The 22,862-nt window shown below is 43.6% G+C and overlaps 4 protein-coding genes across 8 annotated transcripts in view; 1 reads left to right on the top strand and 3 right to left on the bottom strand.

Annotated features, from left to right (window-relative positions):
• Positions 1-1,676: 1,676 nt before the first annotated feature.
• On the bottom strand, positions 1,677-8,585 carry chchd3b (coiled-coil-helix-coiled-coil-helix domain containing 3b). Of its 2 annotated transcripts, XM_017405639.3 has the most exons (7): positions 8,429-8,585; positions 6,171-6,915; positions 5,066-5,180; positions 4,752-4,899; positions 4,472-4,555; positions 2,422-2,492; positions 1,677-2,255 (listed from the first exon to the last, which is right to left on the bottom strand). In XM_017405639.3, exons 1-7 carry the CDS (start codon positions 8,504-8,506, stop codon positions 2,102-2,104), a joined length of 1,395 nt encoding a protein of 464 aa, XP_017261128.1. In that variant the 5' UTR covers positions 8,507-8,585; the 3' UTR covers positions 1,677-2,101. The 2 variants fall into 2 exon arrangements, with proteins under 2 accessions (XP_017261128.1, XP_037834314.1); XM_037978386.1 differs by lacking the exons at positions 1,677-2,255; positions 2,422-2,492 and having other exon boundaries at positions 4,643-4,899.
• Positions 8,586-8,782: 197 nt separating this feature from the next.
• Positions 8,783-13,786, bottom strand: slc35b4 (solute carrier family 35 member B4). Its single transcript, XM_017405556.3, has 10 exons — positions 13,522-13,786; positions 12,670-12,783; positions 12,470-12,572; positions 12,333-12,382; positions 12,170-12,251; positions 12,025-12,088; positions 11,843-11,952; positions 11,628-11,703; positions 11,468-11,543; positions 8,783-10,220 (listed from the first exon to the last, which is right to left on the bottom strand). Exons 1-10 carry the CDS (start codon positions 13,596-13,598, stop codon positions 9,971-9,973), a joined length of 1,002 nt encoding a protein of 333 aa, XP_017261045.1. The 5' UTR covers positions 13,599-13,786; the 3' UTR covers positions 8,783-9,970.
• On the top strand, positions 10,317-16,686 carry golt1bb (golgi transport 1Bb). 2 transcript variants are annotated; one of them, XM_037978387.1, is made up of 5 exons: positions 10,317-10,579; positions 15,567-15,658; positions 15,753-15,931; positions 16,023-16,104; positions 16,193-16,686. In XM_037978387.1, exons 1-5 carry the CDS (start codon positions 10,513-10,515, stop codon positions 16,229-16,231), a joined length of 459 nt encoding a protein of 152 aa, XP_037834315.1. In that variant the 5' UTR covers positions 10,317-10,512; the 3' UTR covers positions 16,232-16,686. The 2 variants fall into 2 exon arrangements, with proteins under 2 accessions (XP_037834315.1, XP_017261047.1); XM_017405558.3 differs by lacking the exon at positions 10,317-10,579 and adding an exon at positions 14,973-15,230.
• A 5,684-nt stretch (positions 16,687-22,370) lies between these two features.
• Positions 22,371-22,862, bottom strand: part of ldhbb (lactate dehydrogenase Bb) — a 6,713-nt gene continuing 6,221 nt past the window's right edge. For all 3 annotated transcript variants that reach the window (XM_017406105.3, XM_025003711.2, XM_017406104.3), the window contains exon 8: positions 22,371-22,760. In XM_017406105.3, the coding sequence (XP_017261594.1) occupies positions 22,593-22,760 (168 nt within the window). In that variant the 3' untranslated portion in view covers positions 22,371-22,592. The remainder of the gene's footprint in view (positions 22,761-22,862) is intronic.

Here is a 22,862-nt window from a genome sequence, read left to right as displayed (position 1 = left end):
AAAACTTGTAACATGAAGAAAAGGGTCGTATGAAAGAATTTCACATCCAAGCTGCGTGTCAGCTTTGAAACAAAGATAATACACTGTTAGCCCTCAGGGTATGTGATGGGGACGACTCTCAGCTACTACCATGGCTAGTTTTAGCTCAAAAAACCCTAAAATCCACTGCCTTGTAGCCAATTTTATGTTTGCTAAGGTTGATTAGCTGTTGGCGACCATCTTACATCATCAGAAGTTCGTGACATCGTCTGAAACAAAAACATCCTGCTTCAGTCAGCGCTCGAAGGATGTGTCGGGGATGACTCTCAGCTACTACCACGCCAGATTTTAGGTCAATATCTGTAACACTGACCGAGTTACAGCCACAGTCGGGATAATATGCCAGATTATGATCCTCACTAATTCACATATAGATGTTAAATAAGTTAAATCGGTCCAGAAACACAGATCAGTGCTGTTTTTTTTTTTTTTTGGTGTTTACTCAAAGGATATTAATTGTTCTTGTGAACACAAACAGAAAGTTTTCCCGGACCTCTGGACACCACTTCCTCTGTGGTGGCTGAACCTGACGTCAAGCCGGGGGCTGAAGACCACAGCTTCACAGCTGTTTTTAGCTTTCTCCCCCCCGAGCAGTGCGCTCGGATGAAGCTCAATGCTCTGTGCTGTGATGAAGGGAGGCTGATTGTCTTTTGTTACCTGTCGTCTCAATCAGAAGATGTTCCTTTGACTTCAGCTGAAAATTAGCCTTTGGCTAACTTGGGTACATTTACGTATATATGACTTGTATAAAAGCTGATTATTGTACATTGTCACATTTTTTTTTTTAGATTTGCAAAACTGCAGTTTTGACAAACTAACTACTAACTAACTAACTAATTTGAAGTTAAAGGGATAGTCTGGTGAGTTTTGAATTAAATGGCCATCCAAACCAGTGTCTTATTTTTATCGTTTTTCAGGCTTATAAAACAACTGTCAAGAAGCTAAGCTTAGACCTAAGGATGCAGACTTTCACGAGGACTCGAGGGAAGATGATTTAATAACAATATAATACAAAACAAAAAGGCTGACGTAGAGAGAAGCTCAAAAAAAAAACACGGAGGAGAACCGGACAGGGTATGGAACCACAGACATGGCAAACAGCAGAAGGGATAAGTTAGACCGATCAAATAGGCAGGGGCCGATGAGGGGAGCTGAGACAGGAGGCTTTATGATTTCAGAGAACAGGTGTGAGTGGGCGGGGCCAGACTGAGGAGCTGACCTGAAGGCCACATGAAGTTTGGAGGTCTGTAGCTGTTGACTCTGCAGAACGTTGGCATCTCCTGAGCCCGCTCTGTGATTTTACGTGGTCACCTTCCCAATCCCTTCCACTTTGTAATAACGCCACAAACAGCTGACTGTGGAATATTTATTAGCGAGGAAATTTCACGACTAGACTTGCTGCACAGGTAGCATCCTATCACGGTACCAAGCTGGTATTCACCGTGCTCCTGAGAGCGACCCATTTTTTTATAGATATTGTAGAAGCAGTCTGCATGCCTCGGTGCTTGATTTTACACACCTGTGGCTATGAGTGTGACTAGAACACCTGAAATCAGTGATTTGGATGGGTGAGTGAATACTTTTGGCAATAAGTGTATTTAAGAGTGAACCACTTACCATTAAGAGCTGCTTCGACATACACCACATCAAACTTTATTGCTGATTTTCATTCACCTGAAATGCTTCTTGCATAGTTCTTTCATAAATCTGCACCCTGCTGGTTTTCACGACTTAAAAGGCACACTGAAACATTGACTTTATCGATTAAAGCTTTTGTCTCGTTTGTATTTAGAAACCCGTTCGTTTTACAGTGATCAGCACTACAGTGTCTCTTATCTTAAAGCTGGACTGTTTGTGACACACACACACAGATCTGTGGGTTCATGGCACATCTTCAGGTAAACAAGTTGGATTAGAGTCTTCCATCACTCTTGACTTCAGTCCATTTTTTGTGTTGCTGCAGCAGCAAAAACTTCCCTCTGACCCCCCACCGATCAGATGTCGGAGCGGAAACAACCAGGCCTTCGGTTCTTATCAGTGACTCCTGGAGTTCAACCACGTCTTAAGTTTTAATTTGTACTTTCTTGGCATCGTCCACACACTGCATGTAGGCCGATGCGATCGCCGAGCAGAACAGAGTTCTTCCTGCGCTCTCCGTGTAGCATTTCAGTACCTGGGCCTGCAGGTCTGCACACACCGGCTGAACATTTACACGTCTGAGGAAGAGGAGACAAAGATCATATATCGGCTTTACTGCTGCTTCAGTAGGTAAAAAAAACTATGAAAAAAAATGAATAAACTACACCTTTATTTCCTATGTGGATAAAAACTAATATATATATATATATATATATATATATATATATCTTGATGTTAACTTACGTAAAACGCCCGTGAGTCTCTTCTTTGCCTTTCTGGAAGTTCTCAGCAGAGACGTTGTAAAACTCTGACAGCTACGAGGGAAAACACACAAATTCAAGGTGAAACAGCCGTGAAATGCTTCGTGAACCTAATTAGAGTTTTTTAATCTGCACTTTTTGGTGTTTGACGTTGACTCTCACTGCCCCTCTGTGGCTAAAAACGGGGCTCCCTTACATTAGATTCGAATTGAGTGAGGTGGAAGTTTCCTAACATTTCATTCATCCCAATTAACACAGAGAAAAATATAAATGAAAACGTGAAACACATTGGTTAGAACATGCAAACGTTACAACTGGACAAAGTCTGAGACGATAACAGATGATTTATTTAGATAAATATGGAACCTTGTACAAGTCTTTTATAATTATTTATGGGCAATGTGTGATTAATATATGAACTACAGTTGTTTTATTATTCAGAGGGGTCTCTGAAACTTCCGGTGAAGATGAGTCTTTAACTAAAATCTTTAACTTTAACACAACATCTACCACTAATACTAGAAATAGTTATATTGTGAAGGTCATCCCTGAACTTTTGTTTCACCCATTGGTATCAGCAGCAGTGAAGCTTCAGGACTACATGTTGGTTCAAACCTGAGGAGCTTTATTCCAGTTTAACCTGATCGACATAGGCGGAAATCCCGGGGGGGTTAGGGGGGTCCGGAAAAACAGATACTGCCCCCCCCAATTAAATCACATGAGGAAACGATACTTTTAAGCAATTTTAAAACCAGAAAGCATAAACAGGATTTATACAGGTAAAACGATGCATTTGTGTGTTAATTAGTATTCCTACTAATATGATTGTTAAATACGTTTGGTCATGGCCAGTTCAACTCCTGAGTTATTTACCAGTTTTATAATAGCAACTGTTAGTAGAATATAGTGATAATAATGGCTCCATCTGCTTGTTTCACGGCAGCACACATGACTGTACCGTTGGCGTCTTAATAAGTATCTGTTTACTGCCTCCCCAATAAAGAAATGGGATTTGTGCCCTTGCTGATTGAGTTGGGTTGTCAGGAATATTCGTCAGTCTTCAAGTCGTCTCATAAACGTTCAGAGTGTGGAAGAAGCAGATTTTTTTTGTTTTTTTTTGGGTGGGCTGCAGAGTTGATTTGATAGGCCGCTCTGACTGGGTCAACGAGCTAAAGGGCGAGTTCAACCAAAGCAGATTGCTGCCAACTCCAATCCTTCTGTTAATTTTAATCTTACCCCACAAGTAAAGATGTTCCTCCCCAATACTTTGGCCTCGCATCCTCTCCAGAAACGTAGTTTATCCACTGAGAGCACAAATATAAGCTATTCTGTTGCGTTCTTTATTAGCAAGTCCTGTAGCCCCGCTCAGATCGCTTTCCTCCATGCACCAAGTCGTACTGATCCTCTTTCGTTCTGCCGACCCGAGCCTCAGAAGCATCTCATCTATAAAAGCCATGTGTCCTTTTCAAAGCCTAAGAGAGCCCCTGTCTGCTCTGACAGGCCCGATGACTCGTTTTCAATTGTAGGGGGAAATATTCTGACTGTCAAGAATGTTTCTGATTTTAACAAGCGAACAATGACTGCAAGACAGTTTGCTGAGACGAGCCTCTAAACCCGACTGAAAGTGAATCACGACTCAAAGAGAGCCTTCTGTTTGAACAAAGGACTCAGCGCCCATTAATCTGATTAAATGTGATTGCTGACCTAAATAAAGTTCTAGCATTCTGTGAAGAAATGCATATCGTCCACCGTAGAGTTTTAGAGATCATCTAATTTTAAAAAGGGACCGAGCTGTGGTTGGTTTGGTCAAACCTTAAAAATAATTTTATGCACAATAATGCAATTTTACGGGATGTCAGAGTGTTGTAAATTACTTCCAGCTACTATGACGCCAAACTTCAGCACACTTTTTACTTGTAAAGAATTTGGGTTCCTAAAGGTTTTTTATTAATTTCCTCCAAAATCCATAGATTTGACAAACACGGTCACGATGACTGTGTCTGAGCAACGAGCCGTTTGGGATTTGCACCAACCTTTGCTCCCAGCTTCGCAGCATGTTCTTTGCGAAGAACGTCTCGCTTTTTCATCTCTTTCTCCTTCTCCTGCAGCTGCTGAGCCTGGGTGAGATTGAATGACGTCAGGTCATATTATACGGTAACACTCGTGCTGCTGTGACATTTGGAGCAAGACTTAGCAAAACTAACATCAGCGGATGAGGTGTGGGGTAAAACAGAAACAGGAGGAGTCAGACGTGCCTTCAGCTCCATCCACTGAACCAGTAAGAGGACATAAACAGTTTCCTTTTCTGCTTACGTAAAGCTGCACCATGAGCTTCTCGCGCTCGGCCTTCATCTTGTCCTCCTGGACGGATGCCTTCAGCTCCTCCGCCTCCAGCTCCTCCGCCTCCAGAGTCCTCCTCACCTGCCGCTCCGCCCGAGCCCTCACCTGAGTCTCCTCCAACCTTCACGGGGCACAAATCATACGACTCTCGCAGTCAGTTATTTAGATGATCGGCGTAACGACGGCGAGCAGTGAGGAGCTCCTGCCGGCTCGTATTTTGTAAACAGATCAGACCAAGCAACAAAGCGGGACTAAAGACGAAGAGTAAAGGAGACTTTGAGTCTTACTGCTGCTGGAGCTTCTGTCTCTTCTGATTGATCTCCTCCTCCAGACGTCTCTGCATCTCTGCTCTGATCTTCTGCCTCAGCTCTTCCTCCACGGATTCAGGACACACGGGCAAAGCTGTAAATATAAACAATAACTTTTTGTTTAAAAGACATTTAATTTCCTGAACTACAGACCGCTCCTTGAAGAATTTCTCTTCCGTTTCTCTCCACATCCTTTTGGTTTACATGAAGAGCTAGCACTGACGTGGGGTCTGTGTGTACATTTGTCTGTCTGTTAGCAAAATATCTCATGAACCACTGGACAGATTTGAATGAAACTACCAGAAAGTAACCACTGGATGCACGTCTATAACTGATTAACTTTTGGAGTCAATCCGATTCAAGATGGCCGCCACAGCTGACTGACCTCAACAACCGCAAGAATGGCTATAACTCAGTCACCTTCACGAATATTGAGCTGAAATTTGATGTGGTAGTAGCTGGGAGTAATTCCCAACACATACTCAGAGTGTTACCAGATCGTGTATATCGTTACCTACAAGATTTGACCAAAATGGCTTCAACTTCTGCATTTCTCATCATAAGATGATCTTAGTTTAAATCTCTGGCTTGAAAGGCAGCGGGCGATAGGCAATCCTGGATGGCTGGGCCTTTAGTTTTTATTTATCGTTAATATTATCATGTCACAGTAAGGTAATGAGTGTTATTATTAGGCAGACAACATTTACAGATGCAAAATCATCATTAAAAAATAAAAAAGGGCGCTTCTTTTTTTTTCTTTCCGTCTAAAAAAAAAACTTGTTTGGTTTAAAGATGCCGATTAAAATAAACGTCCCTATTTGATAAATTTTTAAATTCTCTCATAAACACGATAAGAAACAAACACATGTTAGTGAATAGAAAGTAACAGACTGGTTAAAAGGGGAGCCGTTTTACTCAGATCCTCAAAGAGTTTGAATAAACATTAAATGGTGAGGCTGCAGGCTTGATTTTGTGTTTTGATCATAAAAAAAGAAAATCTGAGCTGAACTGTGTGTTATCTTTAGCATCTATTTCTACATGAATGAAGAAAGGAGCACAGAGACGTCTCTGATGGAAATCCCACCTGCAGCTGGATCAGCCGCAGGCCCATCGGCGGGAACGACGGGCAGCTTTTCACTCTGGCGGGGTGCAGCTGCGTCTGTAGAAAGGTCCGCTGCAGCGGCGGGCTCTGGAGGAGGCGGAGGCAGAGGCGGCGCTGAGTCAGAACCGGCGGGGAACGATGAGAACCCAGGTTCGGCTGGTGGACGCGACGAGGCTGCAGATTCCTGAGGCTCAGCAGCAGCAGCAGCAACAGCAGGGTCAAAGGTCGTCATGAGTTGGCAGAGAGGAGCTGAAGGAGACGGCTCCACCTTCGGAGGCTTGTTGGTTTGTCCTGACGTCTGCGGCGTGGTCGGGGCTTCCGGCTCTGCAGGAGCTGGGATGAAGGACTCAGCTGCAGGTAAGACTTCTGGCTTTGCACGAGGAGGCGAAGGAACAGATCCAGGTGCCACAGGGGTCTCCATCTGAGGAGAAGGTGGGGACGAGGGTGGAGCAGAGCCTAAAGGAGCAGTTTGGGGCTCCTCAGGCTCCAGGGAATGAAACTTCACCGGAGCAGGAGCAGGAGCAGGAGCAGGAGGTGGTTCCACTGATGGTGGTGTGGGTCTGGCTTTCTGAGGAGGAGGAGTGGAGGGTGGTGGAGAGGGAGGAGGAGTCAGGCAGTGTTGGACAGACTGGGCAGGAAGTGGAGCGGTTGCTGGGGCTGGTGGTTCAGGTTGGATGTGAGGACCGCCTGATGAAGGTTTCATCCGGTGGATAACTCTGTCTGACAGCTGATGGGAACAAAGGCAGAAACTTCAGGTTAGCAGCGCCCCCTGCTGGCCACAATGATAATCAGCTTTATATAAACAGGCAGGTAGAAACTTGGCTTATTAGCTTTATTTCTACTTTATTTACCGTCCAGAGGAGTTTCATGAATCAGCATCAGTTAAACCAACATCCCGTCAGTAATTAAGCCTTATTATTTGGTCGAACAAGCAGGTGTATTTAAGTCTGACCTATTTTTTTTTAATAAACCCAGAGTATTAATCAAGCTCAGATGAACAAGCAGAACCAGAACCAACTGGTTTCATGAAGTGGACTCGCAGTTTGGTTTGAGATGGAAACATAAAGAACCAATCGCCTCACGTTCAGCTAAAGGGCTCCTTTCACCATTCAGTTTGTTTTTAGTGCGAGAAAATTAAAAAATAAACTTAGTTCTGTAAAGCAAACAAAGCTTCTGTCTCATGTCCAGTCAGTGACACCAGTACGCTGAAGTTAGCTTACGACTTCAGCTCCTTATTCAACAGCTTGGTAAAGTGGTAGTACAAAGAATTTTTAGTTTATGGCCCAATTTTAATCAGCTATATTTCCAAATCTGCATTATTTAGACTTTAAACATGGACTAAAGTATTCAATACCTTTTGGAAGATCAATAAAACACAATTTGTGATTTTTAAAACCTTTATTCCATTAATGATAATTCAAGGAAGGTCGTTTTAGTGTTTTTTTGGGGCATCTGTGTGGATGCTCACACTGTTCAAGCCTGAGACAACTTATCCTACGTCACAAATTCTGCTTTAACGGTTTGTCTTTAAGTGTAGAAGACATGACTATGTTTTCACAAACAGAATGAAAATTTCACAGACTTGTTTTTCACTAAACTGTTTAATTTTGAAGGATTCAGTCCAGGTTTGAACAGACAAAGTTCTGCAGTTTTTAGTTATCCAGATGGGAAAAACAAAACAAACAAAACAAAAAAAATGGTAATTTTTAGAATTTCCGCAATTAAAACAAAGGTTTCACAACCGACAGACTGCACTTTAAAGATTCTGCTTTTAGTATTGACCAGTGTAATCCAGGTTTGAACACTCTAAATCAGGGGTGGCCAATCCTGGTCCTGGAGGGCCACCATCCTGCATGTTTTCCTTGTTTCTCTGCTCCAACACACCTGATTTGAATCAGTAGGTGATTAACAGGCTTCTGCAGAACATGAGGAGGTGATTTAACCACTGAATCAGGTGTATTGGAGCAGGGAAACAAGTAACACATGCAGGATAGTGGCTCTCCAGGACCAGGATTGGCCACCCCTGGTCTAAGTGCTGCATATTTTGAATTAAAGCTGATAAAAACTCACTGTGTAGAAATTTAGCAGAGTAGCCCTTTACAGAAATGATCAAATCAGAAGCTAACTTCAGTGTCGCAGTGACAGCTGTGAGTGTAGAGCTTTCTGTGGTTTATAAATCACACAATCAGGACATAAAACGTGCAGAAAACACTAAATAAAACACAGGTGCACAGACTCACCCGGATGCCCCTCACAAAAGTAATTCCTCCTCCTCTTCCATCTTCCTCAGAGAGGTGACTCGACCCGTTTCCCCCCATCCTCCTCCTCTGCTGCTGCAGACACACAAGCTACAGCCGGGCTTCTGTCAGATTATTTAATCCTGCTCGGCTGCTCCCACCTCTGGGCCCCGAGTAACAGCAGCTGCCATTGGATGGAGCTGAACTACACCTCTGTGGATTGGTCCGGTTCGGGTTGAGAAACCAGTGAACTGTGAGGGTACAGAATGTCCCGGCTGGAGAGAGAGGGATGAAGCTTCACCGTCACAGAAACATTTGTATAGAATAGACACCAAAAGGCTCATAAAAAGTAGACTCTTCGGTCACGGAGTGTGAAGTTTTATTGTCGACTAAAACAGGTCACCTGAGACAACATGGCAAGTCTGCATACATAATCTAAAAGGTAGATTCAGTTAAATGTCCCTAAACGTGTAACAAGTTACCTAAATACTGTCTGAAATAAATATCTAAACAACGCCACGACATAATTGCACCGCCTGAATGAATGCTACTGAGGTACAAGTGCTGAAGAAGAAAGGTAAATCTGGTGAGTTCTCGTGGTTTTTTCTGTCAGCAAATTACAGAAAAAGACCCCAAAACTTTTTTTCTTTTTTCCCTCCTAAACGTGGGACGTTAAGAGTTCCTGTTTAATGTGAGTAAAATCAGGTTTCTTTTCAGCTCCGTTTCTGATCTGGACAGAGTCAAAAACCGGCTCCTGACACAATGGACACGTTTTAAAAAACAGGTACTCGCTGCAGAGTCACAAGGACGGGCAACAAAACAAATCAAACACCCCCCCCAAAAAAAAACAGGAGAAGGAAACAAAACCTGCCTATTTTTCTCTCCTCATATCGATGGTTGACGTGGTCTTAAATTAAAAATGGAAGCAAGATCTGCGAACGGCTGCCGACTATCGTACGAAAACAGCCGAAGTGACTAAAAACATCCGACAGCGGATGGAGGAGTCAGACAACTTTGGTGTATCGGTATGCATTTAAGCTCCAATTTGTTGAGTAAATTAGGCAGCTAAACGTGCTTTGTTTACGTTGAGCGCGGACCCGCATTTCAGAGTCGCACATCAGTATATCTGTAAAACTACTGGAGTAAATTCCTTCAAACCCCACCGTCAGATGGAGTTCAGGAAAACCTTTTTTTTTATGTTTGACTTCAGAGTTTGCGATGAATACCTTTAACTCTTTAAACGTCGGTGTTGTGCTTTGAGGGAGCGAAACGATAGATGTTGTACAAATATGTCAAAAAATAAAAAAAATAAACCCACCGTCCAATCAGAGTAAAACAGTCAGCAACTGTACAAGTTACACATTATTCTGTAACAGCATGAACACGTTGACAATAAAAAAAAAAAGGTTAAATATCAGCACCTGACATCTTCTGCGAGGGTGTGAACATGATGTGTGATCAAGTATGAGAAACAAAAAGACCATGATTGTATAAAAACCACTGCAAGAGAGTTAAAAGTCCAGGCCGGTGGGGCGGAGTTCCCGATCACTCCGCCTTCTTCTCCTTGACGCCGGCGCCCCGCAGCGCGGCGCTCACGCTGCTCCACACCTCCGTGTACAGCAGGGTGCCGGCGAAGACCACGGCCGTGCCCAGCCAGTGCCAGGCAGTGAAGGGGTTTCGGAAGTAAAGGATGGAGAAGATGAGGCTGAGGAACTTCCTGAGCGTCACCACCAGGGTGACGGTGAGCGAGGTGCACTCGGTGGTCAGGATGAAAACCCCGCGGATGCACACGTACCTGGGGGGAGGTGGTTAAAGTCTGCAACCGGGCGTGGGATTGTACGGACCGCAGGAGCAACTCTGCTGGCCGCTTACCCCGTTTCCAGAAACGTGTCACAAGTTGTTGCAAAAAAAAAAAAAAACTGCTCGGAGCCTAACCAGCTAAAAGCATCATGGTGCGACCATAAACAAGGATTAAGATAAAACTCTGGGCTTTTCTTCTTTTATCTAAAATATTTTACCACACCTGGTTAATGATTAGTTTTTAGGTTGTCCGGTAAAGCTTCAAACAATCATCAGGAAGCCCCCACATGTCGACATTTTCTAAATCAGACGGTGTTTTCCAGCCTTGGACCGGACAGACAGAAGCTAAAATAGGTAGAAAGCTGAAGTTTTTGCTTTGTATTGTTACTTTCTTCCTTTCTATTTTCTATTAGACTTTCATGAACCTAAAACAGACATAAAGTAAACCACCGCTAAGGGTTTAAAGCTTTTATTACTGATAACTAAGAATGCGTAGAGTGAAAAGAATAACTGAACTTAAGGCCATAATAGCTGTCAAAATATGTGATTTTTCAGTGTTTTTGAATTTTTATGCTTCCAACACAATTTCTACCACAATAAATGATTGTTTGGGAGTTAACGCAACTCAAACTTATCAGGGTTTTTGTGAAATTCGCATAAGAGAACAGCAAATATTCCTCGTCTTTCTGCAACTAAATTTGACGATCAGTAATGCAAATTCTCATGTTAAGAGTTCTGAATATACGGCACAGCTCATCTGCATCTGATCTCAGCTCCAACCTTAGCTTTAACTCTCTCTACCGCTCGATTTCCTCCTACAAAATGTCTCCCCTTGTGTCGACTCGTCCTTGCAGCTTTTATTTGCCCTTTCTTCTCCGAAGAGAGAAGAAGAGCTTCACCTTTTCTCCTCCCGCCTGGCGTCTCTGACTCCATCGTTCTCCCTCTGACTCCGTTTACATCCAAAGATTATTTTACCGACTCGACATCCAAGGTGTCCAAAGTGACCTCATCAGTGTCGGGATGTAAACAAACAACTTGAATTGTTGGCAACAAAACCTGACTCTGCCGATTTCGCTAATTTATTACAAATCATGTGATAAACCTCTGGTAGTAATTAGTGTGTATTATTTATCACACCTTTACAACAAAACGCACATTTTGACAGCTGTTATGGCTTTAATGCAGCCAATCAATCAGTTAAAAGTGTGATTTTTCTTCTTTTTTAACTCTTGAAAAGGATACTGTGTGATAACGTTTATCAGCAGGTAGATCCACATTATCGGCAGGCTCAGCCCCACCGCAGGGATAAGAACTGGAGCTGCCAAGACAAGCAAAGTCATAAACAAAAGCAAATTATTTACCCATTATCAGATGAATAAGTGAGGACTTGGTTTGAACTCACTGCTCTGACTGAAGAGGACGCAGTGGTTGTAGATGTCTGTGGACAGAAGCAGGAAGCCGGGCAGAGGCAGGAAGTGCTGAAAGTACACGAACAGCGGGAGGCGAATGTGAGACATCGCGACTCAACTCCCCCCCAAAAAATCACCAGCAGCCGGACGTGCCGCCTTCGCCGCAGGGGATGATCGGGGCGCCGCAGCCGCCTGAGGAGGAACTCACGTTGTAGAAGAGAGCCTCTTTGGAGTGCTTTCCGTACTTGGTGTAGAGCGTCTCCTGGAAGATGCCCATCCTCGCCGACATCAGCAGGGCAAAGGTCAACATGGCGATGCCTGAAGGAACAGACGGACGCTCAGATAAAGCCGAAGCCGTTCAGAAACCCGTGTGTGCGTCCCTCTACTCACCTACAAGCCAGCGTAAAAAGGCGTAGAAGCCGTGCTCGTCTGACCCATCGCTGGACACGTCGTGCTAAAACCAACCGGCAGTGCGACACTCCGTTATCACAGAGTTTCAATGACAAATAAAAAAAACCTGAAGCAGGCGACTCACCACTTGTTTGGCCGACATGATGGTGCAGATGAAGATGCCAGCAGAAACTAAAGCTATCGAGAGATATTTGCTGGCCGAGTACCTGCAGTTAGAAAACACGAGATTCAATCCGTGTGCTTGGAGACACTTTAAGAGTTTCTCCGAGCCGAGCGGGAGGACGCACCTCTTTTTCAGGATGATTATTCCGAGGATCATGTTGGCGATCAGCGATCCCTGCGGAGAAGGGAGGCAGCGCATTTAACTACGGGAGTCAGACCCGAGCAGCCGGAGGAAACGGCGAGAACACGACGGGACACCTACCGCTCTGAAGATCATGTGCAGCGGCATGGCGATGTTGAAGTTCAGAGCGTAGTTGTTGATCACGCTGACGGTGAAGAACATGGTCACCATGACAACGTAGTTACTGGAGAAAAAAAAAAAAAAAAAAAAAAGAGCAGACGTTTTAATTTGACACCAGCTCCCGTCTGACCTGCGGCAGGACACTCGAGTGCAATCCTCACCTGATAGGGATCGCGGGCTTCTTCCTCCCAAAGTCCGTTTCAAAGATGAACCCCTCCAAGGCAATAAAGACAAACTGAGCAAAGGTGACGATGTTGCCACATCCTGGAAACTCTCTGAAAGGCAGAAACACAAGAAACCAGTCAGCTTTACCAAAAGGTACTCACTGAAAACTATAAACTCAAACCCAAACAGAGGATATCCTGAACTATATCAAACGGTGCTGTTTGAAAAGAGTTTACTTTAGTAGTTTTCCATTTTTGGTCACTTTGGCTCTTTTCGTAGGTCAACAAACGCATGTCATAGTTGGGAGTTGTTTAAGCTCACCAGTACATTAAAACTGAGGCTTTATGCTCAAACTACTAACCCATCAATTGTCCTTAAGATGCCCAAACAAACTGGATTAATTAAAATATCTGCATTTTAATCCTTAGAACATTTATAATTACTGAACACCCACGCAGGTTGAGTGTTACAGGTTACTTTCCATATCATCCTTGTCTGATCTGGCTCTGATGTGAAGGTTTCTTTTGTCTTTTTATTGTTGCAAAGTCATGTTTTTAATAATGTGTTTGTTCCAATTTATCAAAAGAACAGGAACTGTAAATGAGATTTGTGTGATCCAACTGAATCCTGAGCACTCAGACTTTAGATTAACACCAAAAAAACAAGAGAAAACCTGCTAAAATAAATGTGCTGTCACTACAATTAGCGTTGTATTTTTAATTAAACAACAAACCCTGCCTATTCGGACCATGTCGACCATTTCGGTGTGTTAGAGCAGAAATTAGCCTGCTTTTAATAGGGTATATATTTGCATGAGTCCACGCAGACAGCCTAACTTTGTCACCGACCTGACAAGCAGCTCCAGAAACACCACATTGCTGCAGCATCCGACAAAAACCAGCAGGACGGCGAACACGGTCCCCATGGCGCCTCACAGCCGGACACACTCCTCACTTATTAAGGCGAAGAACAGACGGGAGCATATTTGGAAAGAAACCGGTCTCTTTTTGTGTTTCGGGGGAAGTCGTTTCTCTCAACAAAGTCCTGTTTCAGTTGAACACGTCTGAACCTTCGCTCTTCCTGCTCAACGATCTCATGGGAGTTGTAGTTCATTTAGAACACGGAAGTACTTGGGCTTGACGTTACGCGTTAAGGCCCAATAATATAAGTAAAATACTTTTTGGGGGGCTAAGAAGCTGTTCGGGCGGCTAATTTAAGCGGAATTACAAAAACAGAGATTTAATAAGCCAACAGAGAAGTTAAAGCGCAACTGTGAAGCACGTACACGTCCAAATGTGCGTCATTACGTCTGTAAAGATTTGAAAGCATGAAGAGTTATTACTCTGTCAAAGGTTTTTCTGTAACTGAAACGAAACAAGTTTAGACCCGTAAACTTTATGTATGCGAAGCGAAGTAAAAAATATAATCTATAAAGCATAAAATGTATTTAGTTTAAGAAAATAAATGCTTTTTAAAAATGAAACGTATAATAAATTGCTATCCAGCAGCACAAAACAGCAAAAATGCACCCTATAAACATTTTCTTATCAGGAAATCAGTAAATAGATCCAACTTTACAAGTTTTTTAAAATCCATTTTAGTTTCTAGACTTTACTTAAAGTAAATATATTTTATGGGATATTAATCATAAAAAATATGCTCATAAGTCATCTACTTATGTGTGTGTAAACACTACTCATTTTCAAATTTATAAATACAAAATATGTCTTAATATTTTCACCAACTATGTTTGAATGATGTAATGTAGTAAAAAACAGTTTAAATGTGTCAAAACCTTTGTCATTTCATTTTAAATGACAGACCTAAAAACATACTCAGATGAAGTTTACATATCGTTCATTCATCTTTTTCTGTCACTGAGCACATGTTTAAAATCTACGGAAAAGGATTAGGGCCACCGAAAGCCCCCCCAAAAATCTGAGAATTCTGACTTTAATCTGAGCATTCTGACTTTAATCTCCAAATTCTGACTTTAATCTGAGCATTCTGACTTTAATCTCCAAATTCTGACTTTAATCTGAGAATTCTGACTTTAATCTCCAAATTCTCCGAATTCTGACTTTAATCTCCATATTCTGACTTTAATCTCCGAATTCTGACTTTAATTTCCCAATTCTGACTTTAAACTCTGAATTCTGACTTTAATCTTCGAATTCGGACTTTAATCTCAGAATTCTAATTCTGGTTGATGGGCGCCAGCAAGCAACCAGCTTCCGAACCACAGATGAGAGAGAGATGAAATTTAAATTGAATTGAATTGAACTAAAGATCTTTAAAACTCCACAACGACTGACGCAGCATCTGCCTTCATAGACGATCTTTGATAGCTTACGTCGCCACAGTCGACGTGCTGACGTCACGTAACAAACCCGTTAGCTTTGTCTCAGCCGGTGCTGCCACCGCTGCCTGCCGTCGTAGCATCACTTAACTTAGCTTATCTTCTTCTATGGTTGTGAATTTGAGCGTTTGCGACCTGTGCGTGTGTCGGTGTATTTTCCAGGAGCGATCAAAATGATTTCACTCACGGATTCACAAAGTAAGCGCCGTTTCAGTTTCACCGCTGTTCCTTTTTTTTTTTTTTTTTTTTTTTAAAGCTTCTAACCGCGTTCAGCTAAATGTATGAGGCTAACAGCTCAAACGTGATTTGCGGAGAGCTGGGTGACGTCACTGTGGAGCAATCATTTACACTTTATACACTTGTAAGATGTAATAAAATGAGGAAGAACTGCAATTTCTTTTTTTTTTTTTTTTTTACCACCAATTTAAACTTACCCAAGTTGTCTTTTTTTCCAACAAGTTTCAGTTTGTTATTTTATTACTAACATGTTAAAAGAACAGGACACACTCATCATATTTCTTTTGTTTTTTGCAGAAATCGGGATGGGGCTGACAGGGTTTGGCGTGGTTTTCCTCTTCTTCGGGATGATGCTGTTTTTTGACAAAGCTCTGCTCGCCATAGGAAACGTAAGTTGACCAAACAGATGCGTCAGACATCCATGTTCAGCGCCCCGAGGAGTCGACGGAACCCGTGACGTGTGGCCTTTTTCCCCTGGTGCAGGTCCTGTTTGTGTCCGGCCTGTCCTTCGTCATCGGCCTAGAGCGCACCTTCAGGTTCTTCTTCCAGAGGCACAAAGCGAAAGCCACCGGCTTCTTCCTGGGAGGGGTCTTCGTGGTCCTGATCGGCTGGCCGATTGTCGGCGTCGTCCTGGAGATCTACGGCTTCTTTCTTTTATTCAGGTCAGCTCAGACCGGCCGACTGTGCCTCGTTTTGACCCGGCGCCCACCGTGAGTCCTCGCATCCTAAACTGTTGCCCTTCTCTGCTTCCAGGGGATTCTTCCCGGTGGCGGTCGGCTTCATCAGGCGAGTTCCTGTGCTTGGATCGTTGCTCAGCTTACCAGGGATCAGTGCTGTAAGTCTTGTGTGAAGCACTGTTTGGTACTGATTAAAACATTAGGACGCAGTTGTACTTGTAAATAACTACTGTCCTTCTCTTTCAGCTGGTGGACAAAATCGGTGAGAGCAACGCCATGGTATAACACAAAGCCGCGAGCGCACAAGGGGACCGCTCCACTATTTATCATGGTTTCTAATTGTGACTTTATATTTTGATCGTTTCCACTGAAACCCATTCCCGCAGAAAAGAGGCAGACGTGTTTGTGGATCAACAGCACAGGTGTTTTTATTTGATTCGATTTGATGTTATTTAAGGAGCGTTCCTTTGTGATGACTGTGGACTGAACGTTTGGGACCACGGGGACATGTCGGAGGGGTCGTGATCCCTTTAACAGAATCCGGTTCTGCAGACTTTGTGCCTGGGAGCGTTTATTTTTTTTTGCGATCCTGAATCGTTTCTGTTCAATGTTTTTTGGAACTTTGAACTTTACAGAAATCTAAACTGTTGTGAAAAAAAAATATTGCAGACATTTATACTGTAATTTTTATTGTAACTTTTGTAAGTGCATACTTGCAATAAAGTGTGTCTTTTTCTAAACTGGCTTGGTATTCTTCTGCTCCAGAGACCAGTTTTATTCCGAATCTACCAGCTCTCTAACTTCTTGGTGTCAGATGAAAATGTAGATTTGCAGAATGAAAATCTACTCTTCTATGGACTGGATGCAGTCTGTGGTTTAACATTGTCTTACTGAAATATGCAAAACCTTCTCTGAAAAAGACATCATCTGGACGGGAGCAGATGTTCTAAAACCTGTATGTACTTTTCTTCATTGATGGTGCCTTTCCAGATGTGCGAACTTCCCATGCCGTAGACATTAATGCACCCCCATACCATCAGAGAAGCAGGCTTTTGAACTGAGTGCTGATAACAGGCTTGATGGTCACCTGGACTCTTCTACTATGAAGCCATGCTGTTGTAATGGATGCAGTCTGTGGTTTAACATCTTCTTGCTGAAATATGCAAGGCCTTCCCTGAAAAAGACGTCATCTGGACAGGAGCACAAGTTGTTCTAAAACCTGTATAAACTTTTCTGCATTAATGGTACCCTTCCAGAAGTGTAAAGGCTCAGTTATAGTCGCGCTTTGTAGTGTCGCGCATGGCACGTGGACCTGAAAGAAAGAAAGAAACGTTCAAGAAGCTGAAACATCTCTTTAACTTTTGAGTTTTTTTCACCCCTGTGATGTTTTCTGATGAAAACCTGGAAACAAAAACCTTGAAAACTAAATAATTCAATAAATTGAACACACACAAAAAATAGCAGCTGATGCCACTGGTAAGATTTAACAGAACACAAGTCACCTCTGAGGTTTGTCAAATATGAATTTATTAGATTAAAAACTATAGTTGCTCCAGTACCTTAGAAACCAATTTTAAACATTGTACAATTCTAAGAACGTTGACTGTAAACTCGTATTTTTCATTATTCGTCTCAAACCGTTGACCAACAGGGGGTTAGGGTTAGGCTGCCTGGAGAAATGAACCATTTTTAACCCCAGCTGGCATCTGGTCGTCTCTGCCTCCCAAGTTTCCACGGAGGAACTTCATTGTGGAGCTTTTCTTCTATTTTTAGGTGCAGTTTTATCACAGACTGGCGAACCTCTGCCCATCTTTACTTCTAATAGACTCAGCCTCTCTAAAAATGCTCTTTTTATACCCAGCCCTCTTACTGACCTGTTGACAATTACCCTAATTAGTTGCAAAAAGCTCCTCCAGCCGGTTCCTATTCGCCCCTCTTGCATTTATAGCTTTAATCATTCCGTATGTTCATGTTTCCACTGTGGCTAAAACGCAGCTTTATGAGATTTGCAGATCACTCCAAACCTCCCAGCTTTCCCAGACATGCTGCAGCTTCTCCCGGACCCCATCAGAAGCCCTTTGCCTCCTCCTCGGGGCCTCCACCCCCCCAGCAGGCATCTTCTCCCACACACCACTCATTCAGAAAGTCTTATCAGAGCCGTCATCCTGCGTAAAGATGCCCTGCTGTCGGCGAGAGGCTCCAAAAGTTCAAACGTCTCCCCGTGGCTAACAGAGAGAGAGAGAGAGAGAGAGAGAAAGACAGCCTCAGCAGCAGCTGTCACTCCGTCAGCCGGAGCTGTAGTTAGGATGGAAACAAATTACCCATCAGCCCCATCACTGAGGCTGCAGACTAGGCTGGGTGTTGACTGACGAGGATCAGTGTCAGAGCAGAACTGAGACACACAACGGGTGAGTTATCATTAATATTATTAATATTATTTATGTCTTTCTTATGGTAGAGGTGAGTGTATGTTTGCTGTTTACTTCTGCTGAGGATTCACAGAGAAATTCAAATTTAAAATGTACCAAAAACAGTGTTTATGGCACGTTTGGATGTTCCTTAGCCAAAGTTGCCTGGTTTTTATGTGTTGTTCTATGTTGTTCATTTCTACGTAAAGAACTTGTTGCTTTTCGGGTTTTTGTCGATCAGCTGCTGCATTTTAGGGTCCAAAAAGTCAGAGTTAAAACCTGAAAAAGAAACTGCTGTTGGTTTCTGTGTGTCTGACTCCGAGACAAAACAAATATATTCTTATACGTCGCATTTTCAAGTTTTTAACATCCTGGAAATGAGATCTGAAACCTTCAAGCTTTTGTCTTGTAACTCTCTTGTGGAGCCATTTCATTTTCTGACACATCTCTTTATTGTTGGACTTTTATCTGCTGAACATCCGGGTCATCTTAAGGTTATCGATCTATTAACGTACCCATTCATTTACTTATCTGCCTAATTTCCAGCTCATTTGAAAACACACTGCGCTGCCTTTCACTAGACACCTGGGTGCAGCCGAGAGGAGCTCCAAGGAGGTTTGGAAGTCGTTTGTAGACGTTCTTAGACAGAATTATAACTTGATTAGCTCCTCCAAGGAGGTTGTTTCCGGTAACGTCTGTCTGTGGACAAGATTCCTTAATAAGTTATAAACAGATTTTTATGACATTTTCTGGAAATGTCAAACATGCTACAAGGAAGAAAGAGATCACATTTTGATCAAAGGTCAAAGGTCACAGATCAGTCCGTGTTCTAACTCTGCAGCTGTATAACAGAAACTCCAGCTGGACACCTCATAGGTCGAGGGTGATCACTGTTGATTTCAAGGGAACTGGCTCAAAGGTCAAAGGTCACAGGTGGCCTTGTGCTCTAACTATGCGACCATGTAATGGACAATGAAAACGGCACGGACACCTCTGAGGTCAGAGGTGATCACCACTGATTTCAAGACCATGGGGTCAAAGGTCAACCTCACAGCTCACCTAGTTGCTCTAACTCTGCAGCTGTGTAATGTAGGAACGTCAAACTGCACAGCTGGACACCTCATGGGTCAGAGATGATGCCTGATGATTTCAAGGTTTGTGGGGTCAAAGGTCAACATCACAGGTAACCCCCTAGTTAAAACCTTCTCTCTGCTCCTACATGTGACCCTTTTGTTCCCTCCACCGAGGAGGTTCTGTTTTAGGTTGGTTTGTGTGTCTGTTAGCAAAGACCCCGCAGCAGGCTGGTCCAGACGAAGAACTTAATGATTTAAAACAAACTTGTCTTCAGTGGTTCGTCAGGCGCTACAGACCCCCCCCAGTAAAGGTTTAACGCGCGACGTTCTCTTGCAGGATTCGACGATGTCTGTGAAAGTGGCCCTCCTGCTGCTGGTGTCGCTGGCGTCCCAGTGCTGGACCGCTCCACAGGTGACGCCAGCCCGCCCCAATCGTGTCCTCGTGCTCAGAGCCGAGACGAACGTGAACTGACGGACCCTGTTTTCTGTTTGTCCGGCAGAGGAGAAGCTGGACCCCGCAGGCGATGCTGTACCTGAAGGGAGCACGTAAGAGCACGCTCACACTGACCCGTCGGAGCTCAGGTCCTGAGCCCACCTGACCCGAGTGTCGATGTGTTGCAAAGGGCCACGGCTCAGTGTTGGAGCGCAGCGGCAGGCAGGAGGCGCTGAGCTCAGGTGGGCAGCAGCTCAGGTTCGATCCTTCTTTTACAGACAGAAGATGACTTGTCAGAAAACCTGTTCATCATCATGAATGGCTTTAGTAACAAATCTTTGATCATTTACTGTCTTTTTTCATTGATAAGCACAGGTTTGACGTCTTGATCAGTAATAAAAGAGCAAAAAGAGAGAAGAAAAACCTATCAGTGTTATCAGGGAAGTACAGGAATGGAAATCTGTCTTCTGATTTGGACTCATGATTATTTATAAAAAAAACCCCAACTTGGTTTATTTTTCACTTTTGCTTTTAAACTATTTCTCCTTCTTTATCAGTCACATTAACATGCGGCTGTTTATGCATCTTTTTTTAAGATGCCACAATTAAATAGAAGGTAAAGAAACAAACAAAAAAATAAATCACCACAGTGAGCTTAAATTCACTGTTGGCTGAATCTGGTTGTTTTTTTTCCGTCAAGTTTGACTTCATCTCATCAGGCCTTTCCCCACCATTGATATGTATTAATATGTATTAATATACATCAATGTTCCCCGCATTCGTCCTTCAAAAAGAAGGTGGCGTCTAGAGGATTTCTGTTGAAGTTTCTGATCCGACCTGCAGGTATTCACCACAACAGATTTAAAAGTCGGCTCTCAAAGATGAAAACTAAGTCAAACTAGTTCTTCTCCTCCCAGCTTTTATTATTTTTATTTTTTAAAACCCAGTACTCTCCACTCTGCTCCTCTCCAGTGAATTACAACCGGATGAGCGAAGGACCGAGACCGTCTTCTGCTTTCTTTGGCCTTTTGGAGCTAATTCAGCGAACTGCGGAGGGAGGTAAAACCCTAAAGATCCTCACCACCACCACCTCTGGCTGACCATCGTTTCAGGTTTTTGTCACTTTCCTTCCTCAGGCGGAGGCAGAAACCACCGAGAACTGAATTCAAACCGTCGCCCGAAGCCGTGACCGGACCGTCTCATTGTTTGACCTCCCACGTGGACCTGTTGCCGTTCGAGTCTCATCATTTAAACTACACCAGGAAGCTGCTGTGTTTTAATGTCGTGACCAGTGCCGTCATGAGCCTGAAGCAGTTTCCTTCGTGTTGTGCTTGTCAAATAAAAAGAAGAATAAAAACATAGCTGCAGGCAACGATTCTGTCACTCCCTCATTCACACCATGAAGTGATTAACACCAACGATCAGCCGGGCGTCATCGAGCTGTCTTCACCGCCGTCGCTGAAGGAGTCACGTCAGGGTCAGACGGAGGGGTGGGGGGGTTAGTTCCAGGAGTACCTGAAGGCTGGGAGTAAGAAACACGTTTTAACGTTTTTACCCACTTCCTGTGAGCGTTGCTAAAATATTTCATGAACCACCGGACGGATTTTACAAAGCTCTGCAGAATCTAATCGCTCGATGCGTGTCCACATCTGACTAACCTTCAGAATCCACCTCGTTCAAGATGGCCGCCACAGTCAACCGACCTTAAAAGACACAAAAATGGTCATAGCCCAGGTAATTTCAGAGACATTGAGCTGAAATACGACGTGGTAGTAGCTGAGACTGATCCCAACACGTGTTCTGAGCCCTAACAGAGCTTTGTTCGAAACTTTGCCATTAACTACATGGAGTCAAATTGGTCTGTTAGCAAAATATCTCCTGAACCACTGAATGGATTTTAATGAAACTTTCAGGAAATAACCGTTAAAAGGACATTTATAACTGATTAACTTTTGAAGCCAGTTCAATTGAAGATGGCCGCCACAGCCAACTACCTTGGTAGACACAAAAATGGCTACAATTTAGTCAGTTTTACAGATATCGTGCTCAGATTTGGTGTGGGTTTTGCTCAGAGTCTGGCACAACACATACTTGAAGTGCTACTCATTGCATAAAGTATTTGCTTAAAACTTTAGCATTAACTGTTGGGGTTAACCCTGTTTGTCTGTTAGCAACATATCTTGCAAACCACAAGACATATTTTTATAAAAAAATTAGAAAATAATCATCAGACGCACATCTACAACTGATTAACTTTTGGAATCAGTCCAAGTCAAGATGGCCACCGCAGCTAATCAGTGTTAGCCAACACAAAAATGGCTACAACCCGGTGAATTTTACAGATACCAAGCTAAACTTTGGTGCGTCAGTAGCACATACTCTGACCACGACATCCTGCAATATGATATGATTGTGGATAATGTTATTTTCGAGGTTTGACCAAAACAATCCCTCCAAAGACTGCTAGGCCGTCATATTTACAGAACACCTGTGAAGAACTGACACTGAGCCCCAGTGAAGATGTTTTATTTCACATCAGAGCAACACGGGCCACACACACACGGCTCCACACACACCGAATCGTCCCAACCAGTTCGCCTCCTCTGCACCAAGCGTACGAACTGACGCCCGCGGCCTGATCTGACGGGAGGAGGAGCCGAGGAGCAGGAGGCGGAGCTGCGTGGCGTTCGTGACGGTGCTGCAGGGGACTAGCTACTCTTGCTGCGGCGGGGTTAGACGTCCCTCAGGTCCTTCTGGATGTCCCACAGAGTGCTGGCGCTGGCCTGCAGCTGGCTGACCTCGTCGTCCGTCAGGCTCATGTTGACCACGCTGGCCACGCCGCCGCCGTTCAACACGCAGGGCAGACTCAGGTACACCTCGTCGCTGATCCCATACATGCCCTGCGGAGGCAGACCGTCGCTCACTAAACGCTCATTTTTAGGGTGATATTTTAAAAAAGGTGATTAATGGGAGATGTACAACTATTACTTTACCCCCCCCCC

This window comes from Kryptolebias marmoratus, linkage group LG11 (assembly GCF_001649575.2).
Source record: "Kryptolebias marmoratus isolate JLee-2015 linkage group LG11, ASM164957v2, whole genome shotgun sequence".
Taxonomy (NCBI): Eukaryota; Metazoa; Chordata; class Actinopteri; order Cyprinodontiformes; family Rivulidae; genus Kryptolebias; species Kryptolebias marmoratus.
The sequence above is the reverse complement of the archived record's forward strand: the minus strand, read 5'-3'. Positions and strand labels throughout refer to the sequence as shown.